This window comes from Haemaphysalis longicornis, unplaced genomic scaffold (genome assembly GCF_048455015.1).
Source record: "Haemaphysalis longicornis isolate Haplotype H1 unplaced genomic scaffold, Haemaphysalis longicornis Haplotype H1 scaffold_7, whole genome shotgun sequence".
In the NCBI taxonomy this organism is placed as follows: domain Eukaryota; kingdom Metazoa; phylum Arthropoda; class Arachnida; order Ixodida; family Ixodidae; genus Haemaphysalis; species Haemaphysalis longicornis.
In genome coordinates this window covers 114,676,386-114,701,244 of record NW_027526422.1, presented here as the reverse complement: position 1 = coordinate 114,701,244, position 24,859 = coordinate 114,676,386, and the positions used below count along the sequence as shown (strand labels likewise).

General features: G+C 46.3%; 1 protein-coding gene across 1 annotated transcript; it reads left to right on the top strand.

Annotated features, from left to right (window-relative positions):
• Nucleotides 1-208: 208 nt before the first annotated feature.
• LOC144144901 (uncharacterized) lies at nucleotides 209-24,859 on the top strand. Its single transcript, XM_077676404.1, has 6 exons — nucleotides 209-404; nucleotides 11,057-11,157; nucleotides 15,678-15,740; nucleotides 16,472-16,546; nucleotides 23,945-23,998; nucleotides 24,702-24,859. The coding sequence occupies exons 1-6, from the start codon at nucleotides 281-283 to the stop codon at nucleotides 24,783-24,785; spliced, it is 501 nt and encodes a 166-aa protein (XP_077532530.1). The 5' UTR covers nucleotides 209-280; the 3' UTR covers nucleotides 24,786-24,859.

The window sequence follows — 24,859 nt, the reverse complement described above, 5'->3', positions numbered from 1 at the left end:
TTCCTTTCAGGATGACCCAGAACGCTATAATTGAAAGAAATATAAACAGAGGACACACCATCTGGTCAAACAACACTGTAATTACCTTCTGCTCTCCAGCTCGCAGTGCGGAAAGTATGGGTTTTTTTTCAGATAGATGAAATAAAGCAGCGTATATATTTACATCGTTACTCACTGCATCACCAGGCAAAAAAGAGCGACCTGGTAGCGCGCGCTCGATCTGCTTCAGTCCGCAATTGGCTGCGTCCGAGGCCGTGCAGATATTTGACCCTGCACAAATATGTTGTCCCTGACATTTTCTATTCTTCCCGTGGCACGAGTAACGTTGGCTGTTATCTTAGGCACCTCACCTCTGTTTGCCTTCCAGAGTGAAAATTTCATGCACTGGTGTGGGAAGCCCTTGAGTAAGTGGTTTATTTTTGGCCTTTTCTTAGGATAGCACTTTTTTAAAGCATTTAATTGGGCTATTGATTGTCCCTTGAAATAATGAGGGCAGGGTCCAGTCTTTTACAGCAAATTACCCTCAGATAGTCACAAGCATATAAAGCCTTTAGATGGAGACAGTTCGTATTCTTTGTGACAAAGAAATTTTTTCTGAACTGCTTCGACAAAAAAACTCCCTCACTTTATTTTCTTGACCCATAGTTGGCGTAATAAAGAATTTGGTACGTTTGAACTCCTCACAGCCGTGCACGTACATCGATATATGTTCGAGATTGGCACAGAAATGTCTTCTGTGCGCTAAAGTACAGGGCATCTTATGCGAATGGCAGCAGTCATTTGGACGTAGCGAAGTACTTTTAGTTTAAAATGTTCGCTCATTGCTAAAATACAAATTTTAGCCAGGATAAAGAATTGACCTTGCCGTTAACGCTAAATTGCTCAGAAGTCTTTAAACGTTTGTACTGCTCCAGGAAAAAGTACAATAGTCAAGAATAAATCGTCAGTCAACGTCCATATTGTCACGAAGCCAAGGACGACGCAGTTGTAATCAAGGAAAACAGGTTTATTTGAGCAAGCTTATGCTTCCCTAACAACTCGAAGAATACACAGGGGGCGAAGCAGCAGTCAACAAAGTGGCGTGCGCAAGCGAGTGTCGGCGAGTCGAATCGCGCGGCGTCAGCTCTCCAGACGTTTATCTTTCGGCGCGAGTGTTTCTCGAGCCGTCGATTTACATCTAGGACATTGTCGATCAAAGGACTATATTTTCGACCAGTGACATGAGGGCGAAACTCTCTCCTTAACCGAGTGAGATAACCCGTGCGGAATAAAAATAAAGAATGGAAAATGCGCTTCGCTTGGGACACAGATAAAACAGCCGGGCGCAGCCGAGCAGAAAAACAAACCATGAATAAGTAAACCCAATGCATGGTTCGCGGCAATATTTACGTGCAGAGTGCCTGGAACTCCTTTAAGAAGTTTACTGCAAAGGCACACGTTTCCCACCAAAAGGCAGCATCTTGTGTTTTTTTTAACCGTCTGTGCTTCACAGTGCGAATACGTTCTGAGATCCTCCCACCAGCTTCGCCGGCTTAGTCCGTGTGGCAGTCCCCGAATGAACCTTCTCTCAGTGTTAGGAGTGTTAGCAAATTTTTGGTCAATTGATTCTTAGCATGTTTTATTATGCTCACTGTAGAGCTGTGCTTCACAAGGGATGCAAAAATCTCTTTTTTGAAATCAATATGATACCCGTTGGTGTTTCACTGCATTGTAAAGTAAGCAAAATATACTGGGGGAAAAATAATGCTTATAAGTTATCAGTTCCATTTTTTTACTTAAAAGGCAATCAATCTGCTAGTAATCAGGCAGATGTGCGCTCACACTAAACTGTAAAACTAATTCTTCTCGACTCCTTCAGAAACGGGCGCAAGCACTAAAAACTTTCAAGATAGAGGAAAAATACCAAGCATTCAGGACAACTGAAGCTAATTGTACCCACACAAAGATTTAGCGGAGTTCAAACAAGCGGTATTGGTAAAAATGTAAAGCAACCTTTAAATCCTAACGGGGCTGAGTCATGAGAAAGTGGAATTTGCAGCATTCGGTATACGGTGCACAGGAAATGTGAGCGCAGTTTATAAAACCCCGCCTAATATAATTTTTAAGCAGTAGTTCTCTAATATACAAACTTTTACATAGGAATTGTGCGTAGAAACTTTGTTCTGTTTGGTTTGTGGATGTTGATGATGATGATGTCAGTTTAGCAGCGCAAGGCCAAGAAGGGCAAACAGCGCCAAAGACAAATTTATTTGAAGAGGACTGATGAGGACTGATGTGCAATGAAAGAATAAATTGTCTGAGTAAAAACAAAAGTGGAGCGAATCCATAAATATGGCTGGTGTATAGGGTCAGTGTGATTATGCATGATATAAAAGAAGCTGTAAAATCTTGACGTCTGATAAAAACTGAAAACACGCTTGTTAAAAAACATTGGCTTGTCGGCCAAGAAGTGCGATGGGTGTAGCGGGATGTGTTGTCCGTACAGTTCAGGAAAATGTTTGCGTCGTGTGGTGTCGAGCGCCTTGCATAAAATGAGTATGTGAACTACGAATACGGCCTCTCCGCACCTGCTGCACTGAGGTTTTGAAGCTCCCGTGGCAAGATACGAGTACGCTGCATGGGTGTGCCCTATCCGTAGCCTAGCCAAGGCGACTTCCGTGTGGCTGTTGTGTGATTCAGCTGTGTACCGTCCTAAGTGTGACGTTATTACGTGTTTGTTGCCTGTCTGTTCATTTCAGTGTGTTTGCCATGTTCCTGGCAAATGTTGTCTTATGTGTGGCTTGAGGTCTGTATATCGTACGGTTCTTATGTCTGCACTCTTCCTGAGTGCAGCGGCAGCGGCGCTCTCGTCTGCAAACTCGTTACCAGCGATCCCAGCGTGTCCTGGGACCCAATAGAAGAGCAGCTCATGCTTTTGTGCATACACAGACATGATAGTGTTGAATACAAGATTAACTGTGTGGTTTTCGGGGGGCCTGTGCGATTGTAGTGCATGAACAACACGCAAGGAACGTATATAGATGATGGTATTGGGAATTTGATTTTCAAGAATGTGCTGTACAATTAGCGAAATTTCAGAGGCTTCTGCCGAAAATAATGTGTGTGTATGCTAATGGTTCTGGATGCATTGAAATTCGGACCATGACCAGCGCAGGACACTATATTGGAAGTTTTAGAAGTGTCACTTTAAATTTATGCACGTGGGTATTTAAACTGCAGAGACAGAAAGTGCTGCAGTATTGCAGCTCGTGGTGCCCGATTCTTCTCAAGTTTTATAAAATAAAGGTACATGACACAGGACGAGCTTGCCAAGGCGGCAAGGTGTCTGAAAAGGATGCTCTGTACACATGTAAAAACGAAGCGCTGAGATCTGAGGCTCGCTGTCTCACTCTAAGCAAAAAAGGCAGAGGAACGAATGGTGATTTACAAAGAGCAGAGATGTGGACGGATTGTTACAGACAGGATAAAAAGGATGGTTGTTCAGCGATGAAATTCTAAAAGCATAGAGCAAGTCTTTGTACGTCCGTTGGTTCTCAAGGGACCACGTGTTACACTCGACATACAAACTTTGGACCGGGATAGTGCGAAAAGCACCCGACGCAAGACGTAGCCCCAAGTGTAGCACTGGGTCAAGCATTCGCAACGTTGCTTTAGTCCCCGACCTAAACACCAGACTTCCATAGTCCAAGCGAGACCCAACCAAAGCAGTTTACAGGCGTACCAGTAGTTCTTTGTCGGTTTGGTGTGGAATAGGTTTGGAATAGGTTTGGTGTGGAATGGAATAGGTTTGGAATAGGTTTGGTGTGAGATGACCTTAAGGATATTCATATTATTAAACATTTATGCTTAGGTTCCTTGATGTGGGGAATGTATATGAGTTGGTGGTCAAACACAACACCTAAAAACTTGTTCTCCTTGCTCACAGAAATGGACACACAATTAAGACTAATATCTGGGTCGGCATGGATGCCACACTTCCTGGAGAACGTAACGCAAGAGCGTTTTCCAGGGTTTAGTCTAAAACCATTCTTGTCTACCCATCCGGCAAGTTTCTCGACGCCCAGCTAAACGTGACGTTCCCAGATTAACATGTTACCTGATTTAAAGGAATATGGACATCATCTACATACATGGAGTAAGATATTGTAGTTGGCAATGCCTTCTCAAGAGAGTTCATCTTAATTATGAAAAGAGTGCAGCTCAATACACCACCTTGCGGCAAGCCATTTTCTTGCACGTGAACCTTTGAGAGTGCACTACCGACTCTCACTGGAAACGTTCTCTTCGACAAGTAACTAAGAAGGGTGTTTTGCATGTTACCCAAAAAACCGAATGACTTCAGGTCACTAAGTATGCCGTAATGCCAAGCGGTGTCATAGGCCTTATCGATGTCGAAAAACACCGTAAAGGACAACTGTTTTTGTGCGAAGGCATCCTTTATATATTATTCCAAGGCTACCAGTTGATGGTTGGTGGATCTCTCTCCCCCCCCCCCCCCCTGAAGCCAGCCTGCAGCTCTACAGCAGACCATTGTACTTTAAAAAGTACATAAGTTTGCTCATCTTCTCGAGAAGCTTGCACAGGCAGCTGGTCAGGACAATGGGTCGATAGCTAGCAGGAGATGAAGAGTCCTTCACTTCCTTCAGCAAAGCCACTACAATGGCCTCCCTCCGTTATCTTGGAAGCTGCCCCGAAAGCCATACTTTGTTGTACAGGTGTAGGGGTGTCTCAAAAGTGTCTAGGTGTAGGTGTTGTATCAGGTATATGTAATCTTATCTGCGCCTGGAGCTGAACGTTTTCTCGTGCTCAGGGCAGCTCTCAACTCATAGAGTGTGAATTCAGAATTGCAGAAGTTTTTATTTGTCTTTGTCATATAAGGGCTTTTTCTCTGTAGTTGTTTTGTGTCGCATGAAAATGTTAGTGTAGTTGGTTGAGCTGGACATGCGTTGGAAGTGTTATGCGAGTGTGTTAGCCTGGTCTACGAGTGTGTTCCCTGTAGTACTTACGAGGGGAAGGTGGTGTGTTTGTTGTCCTTTGAGTTTTCGTATTCGTGTCAGGATTTTCCGCCTGTCTGTGTATGAGTTGATGGAAGTGAGGAAGGCGCGCAAACTCTCCCTCTTGCCTCACGACATGCCCGCTTTCCAAAAACTGTTGCCCGTTTAAACGAAATGAGGTTATCCGACGTGGGGTACCGACGGAAAATACCCCACGCCTTGTTCTGGGCCTCACGCGCCACCCTACAGTACTCATTCCCCCACGTCCTCCTCTGGCAGCACAGCGCACAGGAGGCGTGGGGAATGGATTATTCGGCGGCGTCGAGGATGTGCGCCGTGAGGAGTTGGGCTGCTTCCTCCACGTGTACGTGTTTTATGGATGTGTGGTGTAGTTTAGATGTTTCTGTAAATGTACTCCGTTTTGCTTTTGATTCGTTACACGTATTGTGGGAAGCTGGACTGCTTGGAGCTCTCTACCTATATGCGTTAGTCAAGTGGAGAAGTGGTCACTACCATATGGGTCCGTGCCCACACCCCACTCAAGACATGGAAAGAGAATTGCAGAACCAATAGCCAGGTCAAGATGTGAATATGTGTTGTGACTTATGGTATGGTATGTAGGCTGTTTATTGTTCAAAAAGCCTGATCCTGAAGATGTAAGGAATTTCTCTATCAGGCGACCTCGGGCATCCGTTCTGGGGGAGCCCCAAAGACAGTTGTGTGCATTAAGGTCGCCTGTGAAGATGTGTGTTTCGGGCAGCTGGTCAACCAGCGCCTCGAAGAGCTCGAAAGTGCAAGATCAGGAGGAATGTAAATGGAGTGCACCACTACCAACCCATTAAATATTATTGTGCGGATGGCTACAGCCTCAAGGACAGTGAACAAAGTGACAGGGTGGCATGCTAAAGATTTCCGGGCCACAATGGCCACACCTCCAGAAGAGTGTGTGCAACCAACCCTGTCCTTTCTGAATACCATGTACCTGTTTAGGAATTTGTTTGCTTAGAATTGAGTTGAGGTGTGTTTGTGGGAGACACATGATACTTGGCTGATTCGCATGTAGCATCTCGTACACATCGTCAAGACTCTTAAGGAGGCCTCTTCAGTTCCATTCAATGATGTTTTCTGTTCCCATTGTGTATATTTAGGAATGAATGGAGTGTGTGTGTGTGTTGTGTGTGTGTGCGTGTGTGTGTGTGTGTGTGTGTGTGTGTGTGTGTGTGTGTGTGTGTGTGTGTGTGTGTGTGTGTGTGTGTGTGTGTGTGTGTGTGTGTGTGTGTGTGTGTGTGTGTGTGTGTGTGTGTGTGTGTGTGTGTGTGTGTGTGTGTGTGTGTGTGTGTGTGGGTGTGTGTGTGTGTGTGTGTGTGTGTGTGTGTGTGCGAGTTCATGTGTTGTCTTTCAGGGCTGTTGCTCTAGGATTGGGCTTTCTGGGCCTTTCTGTAGGCTTGGAAATCGGAGGCCGCTTCTTGCACTGCGTTGCAGGCAGGAAGGACCCGATATCCATCTCCTCGTCAGATATCAAAGAGGTGCCCGACGGGCCGGGCACCCCAGACTTGGCCGCTTTGATGGGGCCCTTTGTTTGGCGCGCCACCGCCGAGGCATCGAGGGCGCCAGAGGTGGCATGGACGGTGCGGTGGTGGCGGGAGCCGATGCGAAGCCCCCGTGTTCATCCCCTTGGCACTTTCCAATGCACTGGAGAGCGGGGAGGTAGAGGCGGTAGCGGCGGTCGCGGCATCTGCCCCAAAAAAGTTGTTTGGCACCACAACCGCTGCGGCCTCAGCAAGCTTTGTGGTTACAGGTTGGGCTGCCTGAGGCAACTCAGCGGGGGTGGGGAGGAAGCAGGTCAGACACGCTGAACTGGATCCCTGTGGAAACCATATGCCGCTCCGCCCCCCGGCGAGCTGCGTCGGCGTACTTCCCCAGAGGGAAATAGGAAAACCTCTTTCGCGCCTCTGGGAAGGAGATGTTCTCAGTTACATTGAGGTTTAATATCATCTGCTCCAGTTGAAATTTTTCACATTCGCGGGTGTGCGCCGCATGCGGCCCACGGCAGTTCACACAAGTGAAGATGTCGGATGGGCAGTTGTCGCTCGGATGATCGTGTCGCACGCATTCTGCACAGGATGTTCGGCCACGGCAAGAGTTTGTACCGTGCCCACACTGCTGGAACTTAAAACAGCGCCATGGGTTCGGGATGTAGGGACGGATGGAGCACCGGATAAAGCCTGCATTTGTATGTTGTGGAAGTGCTGCGCGGTCAAAGGTCAAGATGATGTGCTTGGTTGTATCTCCTTGTCGTATCTGCCGATGGTGATGCGCCTCAGAGCAGTGAGGCACTGATCCTCCAAGCCAGCAAGGAGATCCGCATCCGTTTCGTTCAGAAGATCTGTCTCCGATATCACACCCTGCGAGCTGTTAGGCTCCGATGGGGTGTGATGGTGACTGGTAAAAGGACTGGTGAACACCTCGATGGGGAGTTCACCAGTCCTTTTTTTTTGGCTTATACGATTTTCCTATTATGGCTTGTATTTTGCGATCAATAAGGCTGACTGGGATGCAAGAGGGTGGGCTGGACTGAGGGATTCTATGACAAGAAATCGAGAGTAATGACCGGTTCAGGAAAAATTAAGGATGGCAATGGGGCAAAAGATACTGGGCTGCGGGCCCTTTTCAGGGACCGATCACATTTTTGGGAGGAGGGGGTTTGAAAATAGCACATATCATAGTATAGAAGCAGGGGGCGGCAGTACTTCGCTCGGATTACCCTGACACTTAGAGCGGTCCCCGAGCTCCCTGCCTGGTAAACAGAAAGGGAGCTCACCCGCCGGAGCTTCACCCTGGCTCCGACGGCCAACGTTTGAGGTTTTTCTTCTTCACCTTAAAACTCATTACCATGGTCGGTTACAGCGTGACAATGGGGGTTCGGAGTCCACGGTGTTGCCAATACCGTCAGCAAGATTTTAGAAGTTTAGGCACTGCATTGGAAACATGTTTTATGTTTCCTCGTTTCCTGCAAAAATGAATAATAGCAGAAGTTTTAGGTGTATTAAGGCGTAATAAGAAATCGCGTATTTGGTGCCTATTTCATTTTTATCTGTAGCGGTTTAAATTTTCAGGGTTTTCTAGTTTTACTTGAACGTTTATCAAATGGGCTCAACCTGAAACCCACGTAGGCCTATAAAAATGTTCCATGGAAAAACAGAAAAAAGAAAAACGGTCAATTGTTCAAAATGTCTTTACATTCTATACAGAAGTTTTATGAGGAACCTGCAATAAATGCGAGTAAGACTTCAGAATACCAAAATTCCGGAACTATTTTCGCCCGAAAAAATCAGGGAAGCTCACATTAAAGTGTAAGATTTAAATGTAACGACGCTGCAAGCAACTTTCACGACCATTGCGAATGTATAAGTCCACGACTACGGCTCATTTGCTTCTTCACGGCGGCAACAATATTTACTTCATCACTGTTGCTATAAGTGTGAGCCTATTTCATTTTAAAGTGATAATAAATGTAGATTACCTTGGAGGTCCGTACGCTATGACGTTCATTTCTCGTTCCAGGAAGTGTTGCTACGAATATGGCGAGTGCTAGAGTTCTTGTTTAGCGGGTGGAGGGAGGCAATCTTGGCCAATCTCCGTAAGTGGGTATTGTTGGCTTCACAGACCAGCGCAGGGGACGCTGGGTGACCACCGCGAGTCAAGCCCACACGAGCGCTCGACATTTTCAGGGTTTTTTTTTTGCTGTCGGGTGGTTGCCGCAATCTTGGCTGTTGTCATTAAGTGGGTATACTTGGCTAGACGAACATGCGCAGAGGCACTGGACGGTCGTCGCGAGATACGCGAACACGAGCGCTAGGCATTTTCTTGGTTTCCCTAACAACCCGGCGGTGGCCGCGAAGCCCGCGTTTACGTGCGCGCACTCGGCAAATTTTTGTATTTTTAAATGCGAACACGAAAACTTAGGATTTGCTCAAGAGCTTCACTGTTAAAACATGGCAGGTGGAGGTGTGACATTCCAAGCCGACATTCCAAGCGTTCTCAGCCAGAGAGAGAGAGAGAGAAGGGTCTTTATTGAAAAAGCAGAGAGTTTTGCCGGCGTTTGTGATCACCTACATGCTTCTCTGCTAAGGGTCGGGGATGTAGGGAGAACAGGCCCTAGAGAGGTGGGCAGAAAAGAAAAAAAAAGAGTGAGAAAAAAAAAACGAAGAAGCAAACAAAAAAAAACACTGGCGTGGTATGGCGGGCTTGGCGGACTATTTTTTAGATTGTGTTACAGAATTTACAATTTTGAAATGTGGCCAATGTCCTCCAAATATGAAAACAAACTTTTTAGGGCCTGACGCTGCTTCGAGGGGCTAGTGCATGGTCCTAAGATGGTCTTCAAAGTTACCGGTCCTTGATCTAGGCGTTCAATATCTTCAAGAAAACGGGATCTTGGTGCCAAGTAGGCCACACATTCTAATAAGATATGTTCGACGGTTTCTATGGAAGAACAGTTATCGCAGTACGGGTTGGTCGTCAGTCCGAGACGAAAGAGGTAACTGTTGGTGTAGGCCGAGTTCAGTCCAGAACTGTCCACGTTTTCGGCGGCTGCCTTGGCGAGTTCAGGGCTTAGTGTCAAGGCTTGCCTGTTTCTTATATTCCTTTAGAATACTCCCACAAAAAATAGGGAAGCGTTGCAGTTGCCCTTGAGCGGCAGGTGCGCGGATATGCCAGGTAATTCTGGCGATGACGTTTTTTTTTTTCCAGCACAGCTGTTTAGGTTGACACAAATCCGTCCGGCGTAGACAGAAACCCCCAGCTCACGTGGGCGCCTGTCTTGCATGGATCGCCCAGTGTCCCCAGCGCGAGGCGCTGCGCACGAACTTCACGCAGTGGCTTAAGGGGAGAAAATACTGAGCTTAAGTAGGCGCGTGCCTCGCGGCGACTCCGGGACGTCGTCCAGGCTTGCGCGTGAGCTTAAGCCACACGAAGACCTCGCGCCTTTGTTGCTGTCGTCGTGTAGCGACTGGTGCCTTACGGGTCCGCCGCACCAGAGACGATGACGACACGTATGTAAATTCATTCCTTCACAGTCGAGGCGTGGACGCGGTCACCGGACTACCTAACGAAGAGGTGGAGGCCTGTCGAAGGGTAAACGAACTACAAGAGGATTTGCCCTACATGGCTGTGCCGTGAGAAGACGATGACGGTTGGTCCTGAGGGAACACTCCATTCTTTAATGGTCTTCGCTTTACAATGACGTCCAAAACTGCCTTCCACTGCTAGGGTCCGGCTGCTCATTCTCTCCTGCGATGCGGTGTCAGCGTGGTGCGAAGCTAGGTCGGCCTCTTGCTCTGCCATCTTTATTTTCCTTTCCCTCTCCCCAATGTCCCGACTGTGGAGCCTCCGAAAAGTTGCTCATATTATTTGGCAATGCCCTTAAATCTCATTCCCCCTCCTCTCTTGTGTGGAGGACAAGGAGGCGGCGTTAGATAGCTCGGATCTGCGGATCCAGCAAGGCCTCGCTAAAGGAGCAGCACAGGCCATCGGTGCCTTCCAAGCGGTGGTGACCCCTCGTGGTTGCCCCAACGGATACAGAATAAAGTTTTTTTTTCTCTTCTCGCTACAGCCGTGCACTTGCGCCTACTTTTTCTCTTGTTTTTTAGGAGTGCACAGCAGACAATGTCGTGTTTTCCTGACGTATGTTTGGAAACGTAGCATTATTTTAAATCAGCTGGATGATGAAGACCGTGTGGTTGTACGTATAAACGGTTTTCATCTTGCGCACCGGGTCGAATTCTCGAAATTTCTCATTGCAAACACAGCGCATGCTGTTTAACTTTTTTTGTGCAAAGCGCATGGTAATAAACGGCGTTATTCTCAACAGCATTCCTGACTATCCCTTTTAGTAGACAGGACAGTACCTGAGTCAAATTTTTATTGATCATCAATATTACAATTATAAAACATAAAACTAACCATAAGACTTGATAATCAGTGTAACGTTTCAAGCTATTGTTTTATTCTCTTGTTTGATGTTCCTAATATAAACGCTAATATATTCGGTCACACTATAGATCCATGGGATCATGCCAAGGCCATGACTGTTGCAACCACTATGGTCCTTTCTTGCAAAGAAGAAGTTTATCGCCTCAACTTGAGACCAGCGTTCATTAAGGTGAGATTCCTGACCTTTTTGCGTGTTTTTACGAAACAAATTGGCGAAGCTTGCACTAGTTGTGCGCGACTGGAGAAACAGCAGAGCTAGTGGCCACACTTCCTTGGTCGGATACCCGGATGTTGCACCTTACATGGATTGCCAAACCCGCTGCTGAAAGTTCTCCATGACTGTCACGCCCGGACCGTTTCGTCCGCAGGCGTTCACATGTCTCCAAAAGTGGTCCGCGTGAGCACGCGCCAGACACTGTGGCAACGAGCTTCGCAAACTCGGCGTCTGTGCTTCCGACTTCAGGCGCGAACGCCCGTGAACTGGTGATGAGAAGAGCACGCTAGAGATTTCGCCCCCAACGTGGGGAAGAGTGTTCTCGTAAGTCGAGCTGACCCACGCCGGCCACACCTTACGGAACCGGGCGTGCTTGCCGCTTCTCGCGCATGCGCACACGCGGTCGGTATTTTTTCTTTTTTTGTGTGTGTGTAGTACCGTTGGACGGCGACACTTTAATCTGCTGTTAAAAAAGCCAGTGAAGCAATGCAACGAACAGATCCTAAAGGGGCCATGTAGACAAAATAGTCGTACGTTTTTTCAAAGATACGTTTTTATAGCACCGGCTGTGCTTATCCGCCAGAAAACGATGCTTTATTAGTGGCTACATTAAGTAAATATATTCAAAATTTCAGTTCTACCACTAGTTCGTGTTTCGTGGCGTCGGCCTGACCCAAATTTGCTTTTGAGTCTTTTCTAAGCTTTTCATTTTAGCAGAATGTAGGTCTGTCGGGTTTACTCTCGCAGAACGCAAGCTTGTACTTGAGGCACAGGGTATATTAGGGCTACAGATTGATTCTGACGTTGAACGTACGCTGCAGTGTTGACAAGCGGCAACCAATGAGCTTAGCAACTAAGGGTAAGTTATGTTTATCTGCATAACACTAAAACTAGTTGAACCTCACTTCGCATCAGCGTAGATGCGTTAACATTCAAGTAGGGTGCCTAGTTTTACATTGCAAGCTGTGGATCACCTAGACCTGATTGTGCACAAACAAAAACTCCGAACAGGATGTAGTACGAGTGACTTGGCAAAGTGCGGCTGCGAAGCTATCTACGATAAATTACACCAGTTTAGGTGCCTTCTACGCTAAATAAATGAAATGCAGAAAATTCGGCGTGAAGAAGTAGGTTAAAGAAGCAGGGGAACCGAATGTGCAGGGCACTTGCTAAGTTTTTTTAAAAGTTGACAATTTGTTCAGCGGGTTGATTTCTAAAAGTCACTAGGCTAGCAGTGCTGCAAAACAAGTTCAGTATAAATCTATTGTGAAAAATCACGCTGACTGCGTTAGATTGCCTGCACCATAATGCATGCGATACCAGGCCTGCTGATAGAATTAATCAAAAATATTTATTATAGCAGTAACCTTTATTTTTGTGGGTAACAATTTTCTGCGCGAACTCAGCATGGCCAAACCGCACCCTTGTCAGAATAGAGAAAAGAGTATATGTGCAATCTTGTCTAACGCTAACTACCTGGAAAGCAATGCGGAATAACTTGGGTTAAAGGAATCGTTATTTGACATCATCCACTCGCTCTGTCGCCAAACCGGTGGGACGAAACACCAATATTGGTCTTTGAAAGCTGCCAGGTAGCCTGGCTCACAGTATCAAGTATTATTTCACTGAAGCTGCAATGTCCGCAAATAAAACAATGGAAGGTATGAATGAAACATAATAAATGTTTTTTTTATTCCCTTCTTCTCGCACTGCGGGCAGTATGAACGTGAAAAGGGTATAGGGTTGACGCCATAATGATAGCAGACTATGTTACAAGCAAAGTCGCTCCAGGAGCAGGCAGTTGTGTGAGCTGAAGTGTTAAAAACTGCAGTCCTGCGTGCTTTGGGCACGCATGTTCATTACCCGCGAGATGTACACACTGAAAACTACGTGCGTAGCTAGGCGACCTTACGGAAAATGTGAAACGTGATACCACTAAGGCGACCGTAACTCTATTGGTGATGCGCAAACGTAAAGCTGCACGAGTGGAAGTGAAATTCTAGTACACCTAATCAACCCATGTGACGCTGCCATTGCGAAGACAAGAGTGTTGTATTGCAGATCGGATATTCCGGTATTGTATGACCCCCCATGTTTCGCAGATATTGTAATACAAGTTTTCGAAGTCCATCGCACTTGCACGGCACCGATGAAATTTTCACAAGAAGTGTCGCGTGGAAGGTAGCAACATCATTCTATGCACACTAATTATGCCTTGCCTACAGTGGCGGGTGTGTATTTCTGCGCTTTTGTACCGTCATTATAACCACCATACCTTTATTTGCGTCATGCTTTCTTCCTTTTATCGTTACAACGAGTGCGAGTCTTGGCCAGGGGACTTTGTTAGCCCTGCATAGACGCATTGACGAGAACGTGTTTGCTTTTTACCTAATTGCTACTTCAGTAATCGCCATGAACAAATTTACTTTTTAGACTTAACATGTTTCTCTAAATAACGATTCAGAGGCAAAGGTGACATCCTGTTCTCCGTTGAGCAGTTTGAATTGCCTGATTGCTACGATTTTTCAGGGGTTCAGTCCTCGTATTGGATTCTGGAGGACCGTAAATCGTAGCGCTTCCAGGGCGCAAGATATACCCGTTTTGTTAGGTTAAATTTATCACTTTGTGTACCAAATCTTTGGTACCAATTGTGGTCTATTTCTACCATATTTAACTTGTTTTTATTCTTCAAAAACAGCCTCCTTTTGCGTTATTTCTTCATATGATATTTTGTGCATTTGTGATTCATTGTCTTCTGCCGTTGTCTTCAATTTTGCAACCGTATTAAGAGCTAAGGCGCTCACATTATTACCTGGAAATGGAAGCCCGTATAAAATGAGTTAAGGCGAATGTGTCGAATGTTTGTGTGTGGAAATATGTGGCGCAATTCTGATAAGCTTTGTGTTTTTAACAGCACATGTGATATAAATTAAACGTAATTCCAAAACATGCACACATGCCTTAACCTTCTTCTCCTACAATGAACACGGCATGACTTATACTGGCCCTATCAAATCTCGCAATTCACTTCACCTCCTTTATGGCACTGGGAAATCACCCTCGGAGCGTATCATATTCTCGAAATGGTTTTTATCATTTTTATACGTAGGGTTGCGGGATAAATTCATCCTATTTGCCTAAAGATTTTTTTACCTTCGAATACAGGGTCCAGCACTACCTAAAATGCGGTTGACGTGCTAGAGTGGAGTTGATTTTGTGACTTGCACTAATTTCCGTTTTAGACAAACATTAAGGCATATACATTGCAGTGACTCAAGCAGATATGAAACAGAAAGTGACTGGACCGGGGAACAGTCCACACCAAGAATAATCAAGAACTTCTTCACTGATAAACCACGTTTTTTTTGGAGCACGGTATGCTGTCAGCGAATTCAGGAGCAGGCAAGCTGGAGGTGCTTCTAACAGCAAAGCAGTCGAGCAGATATTTTGTGTATGGGGTCCGCAGTACATACACAGAAAATAACGAGCGCTCGTGCACGCGTGACTCAAGCGGACGTTCATCAATCGACGCATACCCATTTACGGAAATTGGGCAACATTGACCAGAAACTCCAGATTTTGCCGCGTGTCTCGAGCGCACGTTCATCAAGGCAAGCATATCTACTTAGGGATGTTGGCCACATTGGCCACAAACTCCCGCGTTCACCGTATCGTGGTAACGCTTGCTCCGAATAAGAAAGGCACGTCATAGCCAACGCCCCTCCCCTTCTTCGTTCATGCTCGTGTGGCCGTGCGCATGCGCTCTGCACCGAAGATGAGCCGCAACTTCAATGACCACGAAGGTGCTGTAGGTGATCATTGACTCAAAATGGCCCGGACGCAGATACTAGCACCGCGGTAGAAGAGGCTGCGCTTCGAGAAGGTCGGCATTCAAAGCACCCGCTAGAAATGACAAGTCGCGCTTGCAGAGTGGTGAACGAAAACGTTGACCAAAACAACGAGCTCACTCTGGCCTTGCTCAACATAAGGTCGTAAAAATGCTATGCCGTCGGCTCAACTAAGACAACACAACGATACTAAAATTCAACTTTTTGGCCATCCGTGATCACTTTTAACAGCTTCGCCACTCAAGACCTGTGCGTGAGTGCAGGCCTTGAGTTTTTTACTTCAGTTTCCATCGACATCATATTGATGAATCAGATTACCTCAACTGCAAAGATTGGGTGTCAGCGACAGATTCTTCTGAGTCTAACATTGTAATACTTGATCTCTCTTCCCCCTTACTTTTTGCTTTTTTTTATTCCGTCAGCATGTTCTTCCTACTTTAAAGCTTCTCAACAATTTCAACAATGGCGGTTTTCTAATTTAGTTGCCCCCATGCGGTTCCAGTTTAATTGCCTCCGTGCGGAAGTGCGGTCGTAGGAGTCAGAAGTTTTAATTAAACCACAAGATCACGGTGGTTATATATTTGCAAATCGCAAACTACTGTTGTGGTATTTATTATGCCCTTACAGATCATAACAAAGATGTGCGCTACCTGTCGGCTTTGCTACGCTTTTGCTGAAGACTACAACCAGGTGAGTTTAAACATGTATCTTACTTCCTCGAAAAGAATGCATTATTCTCCGATTAAAAATATCTACATATACAGTAACAGACGTGGCTTCAGCACAGCTACAAATCTGGAAGTCTGTCAAAATTTTAAAAGCCACAAAATTTGGTGGATAACAGCTAACAAAGATTTCTTTTCCAAATCACATATTGCATCAGTTGAATTTTACAGTTTAAAAAAAAGTACATAATCGAACGCAACTCAGGAAGTAGTTAGGTTTTATACCCATTCTTGAAGAGTTTCCAAAAATATTTCTTATTTCCTGCTTTTGTGGAACACGCTTAAATTATTAGCATTATATGTAGGCATGCTGCAGCCATCAGCATTTATTCTTTGTCGTACCCAATTATGAAATCTCAATTTTGCTGAAATTTGGAAATTATAGAACAGTCACACACTCTGAGAGACGGACGTGAATTTCCGCAGAGCTTTCGCCCTCCCAACCATAACGCAGCAGATTGCGCTTCGTCCCAGTCCTTCTGGCGTCCTATTTGTCTTTCTATACGTAGCGCAATTAAATACGAAATACAATGAAGAGCAGAGGAGTGTTGAAGAGCCCAACGCATTGCTTTCTTAGAAGTTAGGCTTTAATAACAGTGTATATGCGCGTCGAAGGCTCATCGCACACACCTTGTTGGCGTGTCTACTCTGATTACCAGCAGTTGTGTAATTACCTTGCTCATCCATGTTTCGCAGACGCTCCGGTCCTTTCAAGAAAACTTGGTTGGCTGCTTAACAAAGTTTGGGCGCGCGTGGGAAGTGGCATTTCCGGTGAGTTTTTTGCATATGATTATGAGGCTTGTGCAAAAGATGTCTTGGTCTACAGCTACTCGTTGAAAGAACGCAGCGCATAACATTGTTGTGTGATGGTTATTTGAAAGCACGCTATTGCGTCACGTGTTGTAGTACTGCTGTATAAACTTTAATCTGTGCCGATGTAACACGTGCAAAGCTTCACAATTTAATTCAATAGATTTCAGGGTGCATCATTACAGGGGGCTAAGCTTTAGTTATTACTCACCGAAATACAACGTCCACCTGTCCTTAAAACACTTCAGAACGCCTTAAAACACTTATCGGTTCGTGTAGGATTAAAGGACCCCGTGTTCCAGATGTCGTCAAATTCTCTGGCACCGAGTTCGGCGAAACCTGAAGGTCTTTCTACCTTGCGTTCTGCTTATTAAAAAAAACGGCGGATGTGAATGGTACCTTCTCCACATTTGAAGCGAGTCTGTAGCAGGTTTTACTTCGCCTTGTAGGATTTGTGAAGGGGCACTGTGATTTTGCGAAGGGTGCTATATCGATTGATATGTTTCTCTCCTCGTGAAACCTTTAATTCAGGATTTACCTGCTATAAATTTAGTGTCTGGTTTTGTATATACCTGGTTTTAAAGAGAAGCTTTAGTGGACTCACTGATGCCGCTGTACGGCAATACGCCCTGCTTGAAATCCAAACTTTTCTGACAATGATGATAAATGGTCGTTGGTGAAGTGACAAAAAACGCGCTTTTCGTTGCTGGAATGAAACCAGGGTCTCTATTGTCATGAAGCGGGGGTCTATCCAATTGCTTTATTTGGACATCGTAGAAGGAGGTAACTATTCGCGCCGTACACCATAAACCCAAACAATTAGGCCTACGGAGTGCACACCCAAGAGTTGCTGTAGGTGTTCGGGAAGAGGTGTGCGTACCTCTAGAGTAACATTTACACGCAGTGTGGGATCGACACCAAAACATTCATCACAAGAAAGAAAGCTTCGTGTTCAACCATCGTCGTAGTTGGATGAAGGTGTGCATAATTTTTGAACTATGGAAGAATTTTTAACGTCATATTGCCGAGAGATAGCACCCTTTTCGCCCGGGAAAACGCCCAAGAAAAAGCATTCTGCGAGCTCCAACAACGCCGGCTACACCCGCCCGTGCTCGCTCATTTCGACAAAAACGCCGAAACGGAAATGTACACGCACCCCAGCGATATAGGTTTGGGTGCCGTCCTCGTACAAAAGCAAAGCGGTTCCGAAAAGGTAATCGCCTAGGCATGCCGTGGTCTGTCAAAGGAGGAGAAAAACTACTCTGCCTCCGAAAAAGAGTGCCTGGCTATAATACGGGCCATTTCAAAATTTCGCCCATACGTGTATGGTAGAACATTCAAGGTTGTCACAGACCACCATGCGCTGTGTTGGCTCGCCATTTTCAAGGACCCATCTGGCCGTCTTGGGCGGTGGAGCTTTCGCCTGCAAGAGTTCGACGATACAATAGTCTACAAATCCAGCAGGAAACACTCCGACGCCGACTGCCTGTCCAGCGGCCCCGTCGACCCACCACCACAGGACACCGATGAAGACCGCGCGTTCTTCGGAGTCGTGACAGAGAGCGACCTAGCCGCCCAGCAGCGTGCCGACCCCGACCTGCGCGTCATGGTCGACTACCTCGAAGGACGCAACGTCGCCGTGCCTAGGGCGTTCAAGCGGAACTTACCAGCATTCAGCCCCTAAAAATTCGTCCTCGTGAAGAAACATTTCAGCACCTGAACGAGAAACAATTATCTACTTATCATCCCCGCAGACCTTCGTGACGACATTTTGGAAGCGTGCCACGACGACCCGTCTTCAGGACATCTCGGAACAACTCGCACTATTGCAAAAATCTAGGCGAAGTACATCTGGCCCCCCCTTACGTCCGACGTCACCCACTACGTTCGGAGTTGCCGTCACTGCCAGGGACCGAAAACGCCGCCGACAAGGCCCGCCGGACTACTGCAACCGATCGCTGTCCCGTCGAGACCATTTCAACAGATTGGAATGGATCTTCTAGGCCCGTTCCCTACGTCACAATCACAAAAAAAGTGGATTGTCGTAGCGACTCACTACATGACGCGCTACGCAGAGATCGCCGCTCTTCTGAGGGAACTGCACAAGAAGTCGCCAAGTTCTTCATAAACCAAATTGTGCCGCGACATGGAGCCCCTGAAGTCCGAATCACGGACCGCGGGACGGCCTTCACTGCGGAGCCTATGCAAGGAATGTTACGCTACAGCAATGCAGATCACCGAAGAACTACGGCGTACCACCCCCAAACGAACGGACTAACCAAACGCTTGACCAAGACAATCGCGGATATGCTGTCTATGTACGTCTACGTTGGATATAAGACTTGGGACGAAGTCCTACGGTATGTCACGTTAGCATACAGCACGGCTATCCAGGAAACCACACACATTACACCGTACGAGCTTGTCTATGGAAGACGGCCGACTACGATGCTTGACGCCATGCTTCCACACGTGGAAGAAGACGACCTCAACGCCGACGTCCAAGGATAACTTCAGCGCGCCGAGGAGAACCCGCCAGCTCGCACGAGTTCACACAACTGACCAGCAGCTGGTGGATGCGATACGATACAACCTCCGACGCCGAGACGCCGAGTTCCGGCCAGGGAATCGCGTGCGTGTTTAGAATGCCATCCGACGACGTGGACACAGTGAGAAACGTCTACGAAGATATTTCAGGCCCTACCGCATTCTACAACGTGGTGGCCACATTACCTACGAGGTGATCCCCGATGGGGATTCCGGAACATGAAGACGACGCACGCGGCCCGATGTCTTCCATGTGGTTCCCTTAAAACCTTCCTACGCACAATGACGGATTTCTATTTTTTATTTGTCTAGACTGCCGCTTGTGTTAGCCCCGGGTCGATGCACCCTTAGAGGGGGGCAATGCCGCGAACCATGCATTGGGTTTGTTTTTTTGTGTTTTGCTTTTGCCACCCGGCTGCGTAGGCCTGTGTTATCGCTGTTGTCTCTGTGCCAATGGAAGCGCGTGTTCCGTTCTTTCTTTCTGTGCCGCATGTGTTATCCCTTCTGATAGGGAGAGCGTTCCGAACGAATGTGAACAGCCTAGAATAATCTTCGTTGATCTAGAGTGTTCTGGGTACAATTCGACTATTCCAGAATCCCTCGCGCCGAGTGATAAATTCCCGCTGGGCAGATGCCGCGGCATTCTAATCGCCGACACCAGTTTACGCACGTAACTTTGTTGACTGCTGTTTCGCCACCGGTGTATTCTTTGAGTTGTTAGGGGAGCACAACTTCGGTCCAATAAACTTGTTTTAAATGCAGAGCATTTCTTTAACTCGCACTGTCACCCGTCGTCCCTCGGCGTTGTCCGCTCTCAACAACAGGTGCGGACCCGCATGCGCGTGCTCCGGCGTTGAAAGAGGCGTTGCAGCAGCAGGAGCTACCTCCTCTCCCTCTACTGCGCGCGCTAAGGCAGCGGCGAAGCGTCAGCGTCGAGCGGCCGATCCCGAGCGTCGAGAACGAGAGGCCGCCGCCAGTCGTCAGCGTCGAGCTGCGGATCCATCGAATCGAGAGCGAGACACGGCTTCGAAACGTCAGCGGCGAGCGGCGGACCCCGCGTTACGAGAACGAGATGCCGCGGTCGGCCTTGTTGACGTAGTCCACGACGTACGCAGCGCACGCGTAGTGGTCGAGGGTGATCAGCAGGCTCATGTTGGAGTCGAGAACCCTTCTGATCCACAGGTTGAACGCGTTCACGCGCTTCTCGGCGGGGGTCCTCGCGTGAAGCACGCACGGACGCGTCGTGCCAGCCCGCAGAATCTCCGAGTACTCCTCCCCGGACCGCATGTTGAAGGCGCGCAGGAACTCGTCCAAGCTCGCAAAGTTCCTGTGCTCCAACGCCTCGTGCATTTCGTCGTACTTGGCCTTCAAGCGCCGGCGACGCACCCGTACGACAACAACAATTACAACTACTACCGCCAACTACCACAACCTACGCCACGCGACCACCCCCAATGCTCTGCATTTACTCGTGTCCCTCGCGCGGGGGCATGCGACGGGGGCACTTTTTTTATGTTTTCTTCAAGACAGCTGCGTCATCTTTGGCTTCGTGACAATATTAGCAATCATGAAAAAGGACTCGCCCACTCCCACACTATTGCGTAAGACACCATCACTTTTTTCTAGTTAAACTGCGAGGCGTTCGGCAGGACCCATGAGTGAGTCTTGATGAAAGAATCATTCCAGTAAAGAAAGAGCATACATTTTTGGGTGTGTTGCTGGATATGAACTTATCTTTCATACCGCACATAATAAACTATGGTTAAAATGTATAAAACCACTAAACATTCTTAAGGTTCTCTTCTCGTCAATCGTATGGCACGAATAGGCCCTGCCTATTGAAAATCTTTAACAGCCTTATCAGATCGAGTCTTGCTTACGGTAGTGCGGTGTATAAGTCAGTCTCAAAGGCTGCGCTAAAACTGCTGGATCCTGTTTATCATCTAGGCCTGCGATTTACAATTGGTGCTTTCCGTACTTGCCCAATAGGACGTTTATAAGTTGAATCAGATTTGGGATCACTAGACAATCATCGGGCCTACACAGTCGCGCTATACGCAGTGAAAACACCTTCAATCGTAAGGCATCACTCGAACGTCTTAATACATGACACATCCACTATATCTTTATTCTATAAAAGGCCTTCACTTCCACAGCCTTAAACGATATCCGTAAACACTCTAGCATCCAAGATGGAGATTTCTTTCAAAGTCGCCTGCAAAACCAGTTTGATGTTATAGCACCTTCGAAGCTGACGCCAATGGTACGTGACATGTCTTTTACAAAAATAAACAAAAATAATTCGGCGTGGGTCTTGTTCCGTCAAAATTTTTTAATCGCTCAACATAAACATCAAAGTGCAGAGTTCTACACAGATTCGTCTAAAACAAACTCTCCAGTACCATGGGCTTTGGAGGGACCGAACCTCTGCACTTTAAAAACGCTAAACCCTGACACCAGCATTTTAACAGCTGAAGCCCACGGTATCGCTATGGCTGTAGAACACAGAATACATATAATAATCATAATAATAACCACTCATATACACTGATTCGCTGAGTATAGTGAAAACCATGTTATTAGCGAAGCTCCAAAAGAATGCAATGTTCAATTCGCTCATAAACAATATCGTGTCAGCATACTCGATGGGGCTCGAAATTATAGTCTGCTGAGTTTCTCGCCCTTGTGGAATAGCAGGAAATAAGGCGGCGGATAAGGAGGCAGCTGCTGCTGGTCTTCGTAGCAATGTGGACGTTCTGTCAGTGCCTTTCTGCTAGGTGAAATCGCTCATTAAAAAAAACTCCGGAAACTTTGGCAGAAACACTGAGACACACACAGAGAAAACCAACTTTATGCAATTGAATCACCCACAGGCAAAAACCTAACAGAAAAACTACATAGATCTTTATAAGTTGCTCTTTGTCGTTTAGGAATAGGGCACACACATTGCCCGCATGGATACCTTTTGAATGGAACACCACGGCGAAGATGAGATAAATGTGTCGGATTTGTCTCTGTACTCCACATCTTATTTGAATGTAGGGTACTCGAAACGCAAAGACCGAGACACTTCGCTAATCTGTACACACGGTACATACCACTACACCCGGGACTTTCTATCTGATGAAAAAATATTCAGCTAAAAAAGTTTAAGGTTACTTGGCAGTGGCTGATTTTTTAAAGAAAATTTCTTATCGCACATGACAGCAGGTTGTCCTTCAGTAATGAGGATGCTCGTGAGGTACTTTTCTGCAACACTTAGGGGCTCATCTTGTTTTTGCAATGCAGAAATTCTCCCCGAGGAGCCCCGATTTTTAGCCCAAATCTTATTCCATGGTCTCAACCAGTCTTCTTCACTTTTTACTGACAATAATTGGCCCTGTAAACCAATTCTACGCAACTAGCTTTTAAAGAAAGTATTGAGCGGATAAATCATGTGAGACACGGCACAGTTTTGGTGCTCTTTGGCCTTGGAGCCGTTGCGTCATTACACAATCATCATCAACATCGTCACTATTTTCTAGCAGCTTCAGCATCTTGTTTAAACTGCGTTGTAAAGGAAGCTAAAGGGTATCTTCAAGTTTAGGTATGTGGGGTGATCTAACGTCCTTAATGAAAAATCCTTTATCGCATTTTTGCGACTTCCCCTCACGCAAACCTACTGCGATGCGTATAAACGAGATGAAAGATGAGATATGGATAATAGCTGGTTGATATTCCACTATCCACTTAAATAGCTGGTTGATATTCCACTATCCACTAGCGCTAAAATTCTCTGAAAAAGTAGGTGAAAGAGAAGGATAGTTTAACCGGAAAATTGTCAAGGTAGCCTAGATGAAGCGTGAGTTTGTGGCTCCATGATCATGAACTTTTTATTGCTGACCTCGAAGGAGGTACCGTTAGCGGGGGTTTACACGTAGGTATGTATGTATGTATGTATGTATGTATGTATGTATGTATGTATGTATGTATGTATGTATGTACGTATGTATGTATGTATGTATGTACGTATGTATGTATGCCTATGTACGCATGTATGTATGTATGTATGTATCTGTGTGTGTATGTATGTATGTAGAGAGAGAAAATAAGATTAGGCAGTCAAGAATGCCAAGGAAGGCAAAGAGGAAAGTGTGGTAGGTCATTTTATTATCGTAAAAACCTGTACAGATTTTTGATGAAAGAAAGGAAGAAAGTGAACAAGAACACCACGGACGGGTGGGTTCCGAAACCACGACCTCCCGAATGCGTGTCTGGTGCTATAAGCACTACGCTACGGCAGGGCTGTGCTCCCATCCACTTTCTCAGTGTTCACGTAAACTAATGTTTACCTGGGCGTGCGGGTGGTAGTCAGCGCCACTACGACGACTCTGGTGGAAGAGTACGTTCTTATTAACCCCCGGCGTGGGTGCGCGACGTGCGCGTGCGTGCGTGCGTGTATGTGTATGTATGTATGTATGTATGTATGTATGTATGTATGTATGTATGTATGTATGTATGTATGTATGTATGTATGTATGTATGTGCGTGCGTGCTTGTGTGTGAGAGAGAGACAGACAGAGAGAGAGAGAGCACTAACTCGCCCAACTTGTACTTTACTGTTGCCCCAGCCGTGGAGCTCGTTTTTATCATAAAAGCGACCGGTGACAAGCCTGTGTGGGAATTCTTTGGCGCGTGTTAGGAACCCTGAAGTGGAATACACTATTTGCCATTGCTATAATATAGCGGTTTTTCCTGCGGAGCGCTAGGTTGGTAGTGTTTTACCCAAATTTGAACTTTCTTGTTTACCTATCTGCCTTGAATATCCTCCAGGTTGAGAAGAAAGCCTACAATTTTGATGCGGAAAAGGTGGGCGAAGCAGCACACGTAAGTACTGGCTCTGACTCACCTTTTTCAGGAAGATTTGTTTCTTCAACCTTTTGGGCGAAGGTGTTTGAGAAACACAAGTAAAAAAGCCAGTAGAGACGCGTTTACGGTAGCGGCTGCTTTGATAATCGCATGTGTGGTCCTCAAGAAAGTTTTTTCGCGTGCCGTAGTTTTTGCCCTTAGAACCGTGAATTGACTGTGTGGTATGTTTTGTCCCGTTTTAGAAGATTGTTTGCAGCCTTCCCTCTCGGTTGTTGATTCGAGGTTGGCATTTTACCGTATTTGTCATCTAGAAAACTTAGATTGACAGCCTCAGATGATTGATTGGCAAGCGTCTAGGCGCTAACAGGAAAGCTGTGCGTATCCCGAAATATGCCTCTCCTCATCGATGAGTTTATTCGTTTGCTCAATGACAGTCAAATTTGGTTAGGTTGCGAGGATTCGTGTGTTTTTGATGTGAACTCTTGCCGTGAAGCCATGTACAACGTTCAGCGTAACTTCCCGAAAGCTTTCTTTTCTGAAAAATGAGACACTGTAAAGTATTCAAGCTCACTCGTTACATCGCGCAAACTGCTAAAGTATTAGTAGTGCGGTGACGAGCATGTTTCGGTGCATAAAAGCAATATCTGCACGCGACTTTACCTTAGATTGCATGCTTCTATAGAGTAAATGCCCAAGTTAACAAATTTTCATTAACTTTCAGCGCTGCGCAACGAGACACTTTCCTAAGGATGTCCGCTACGCTCTGCAGACACTCATGTACGCGAAGGACATTATGTCGGGCTGACGCACAGATGGCTAATGGTATTTTTAGCAACCTCAAATTTTCGATAACAATAAAGCTTCATAGTTTACCATCTA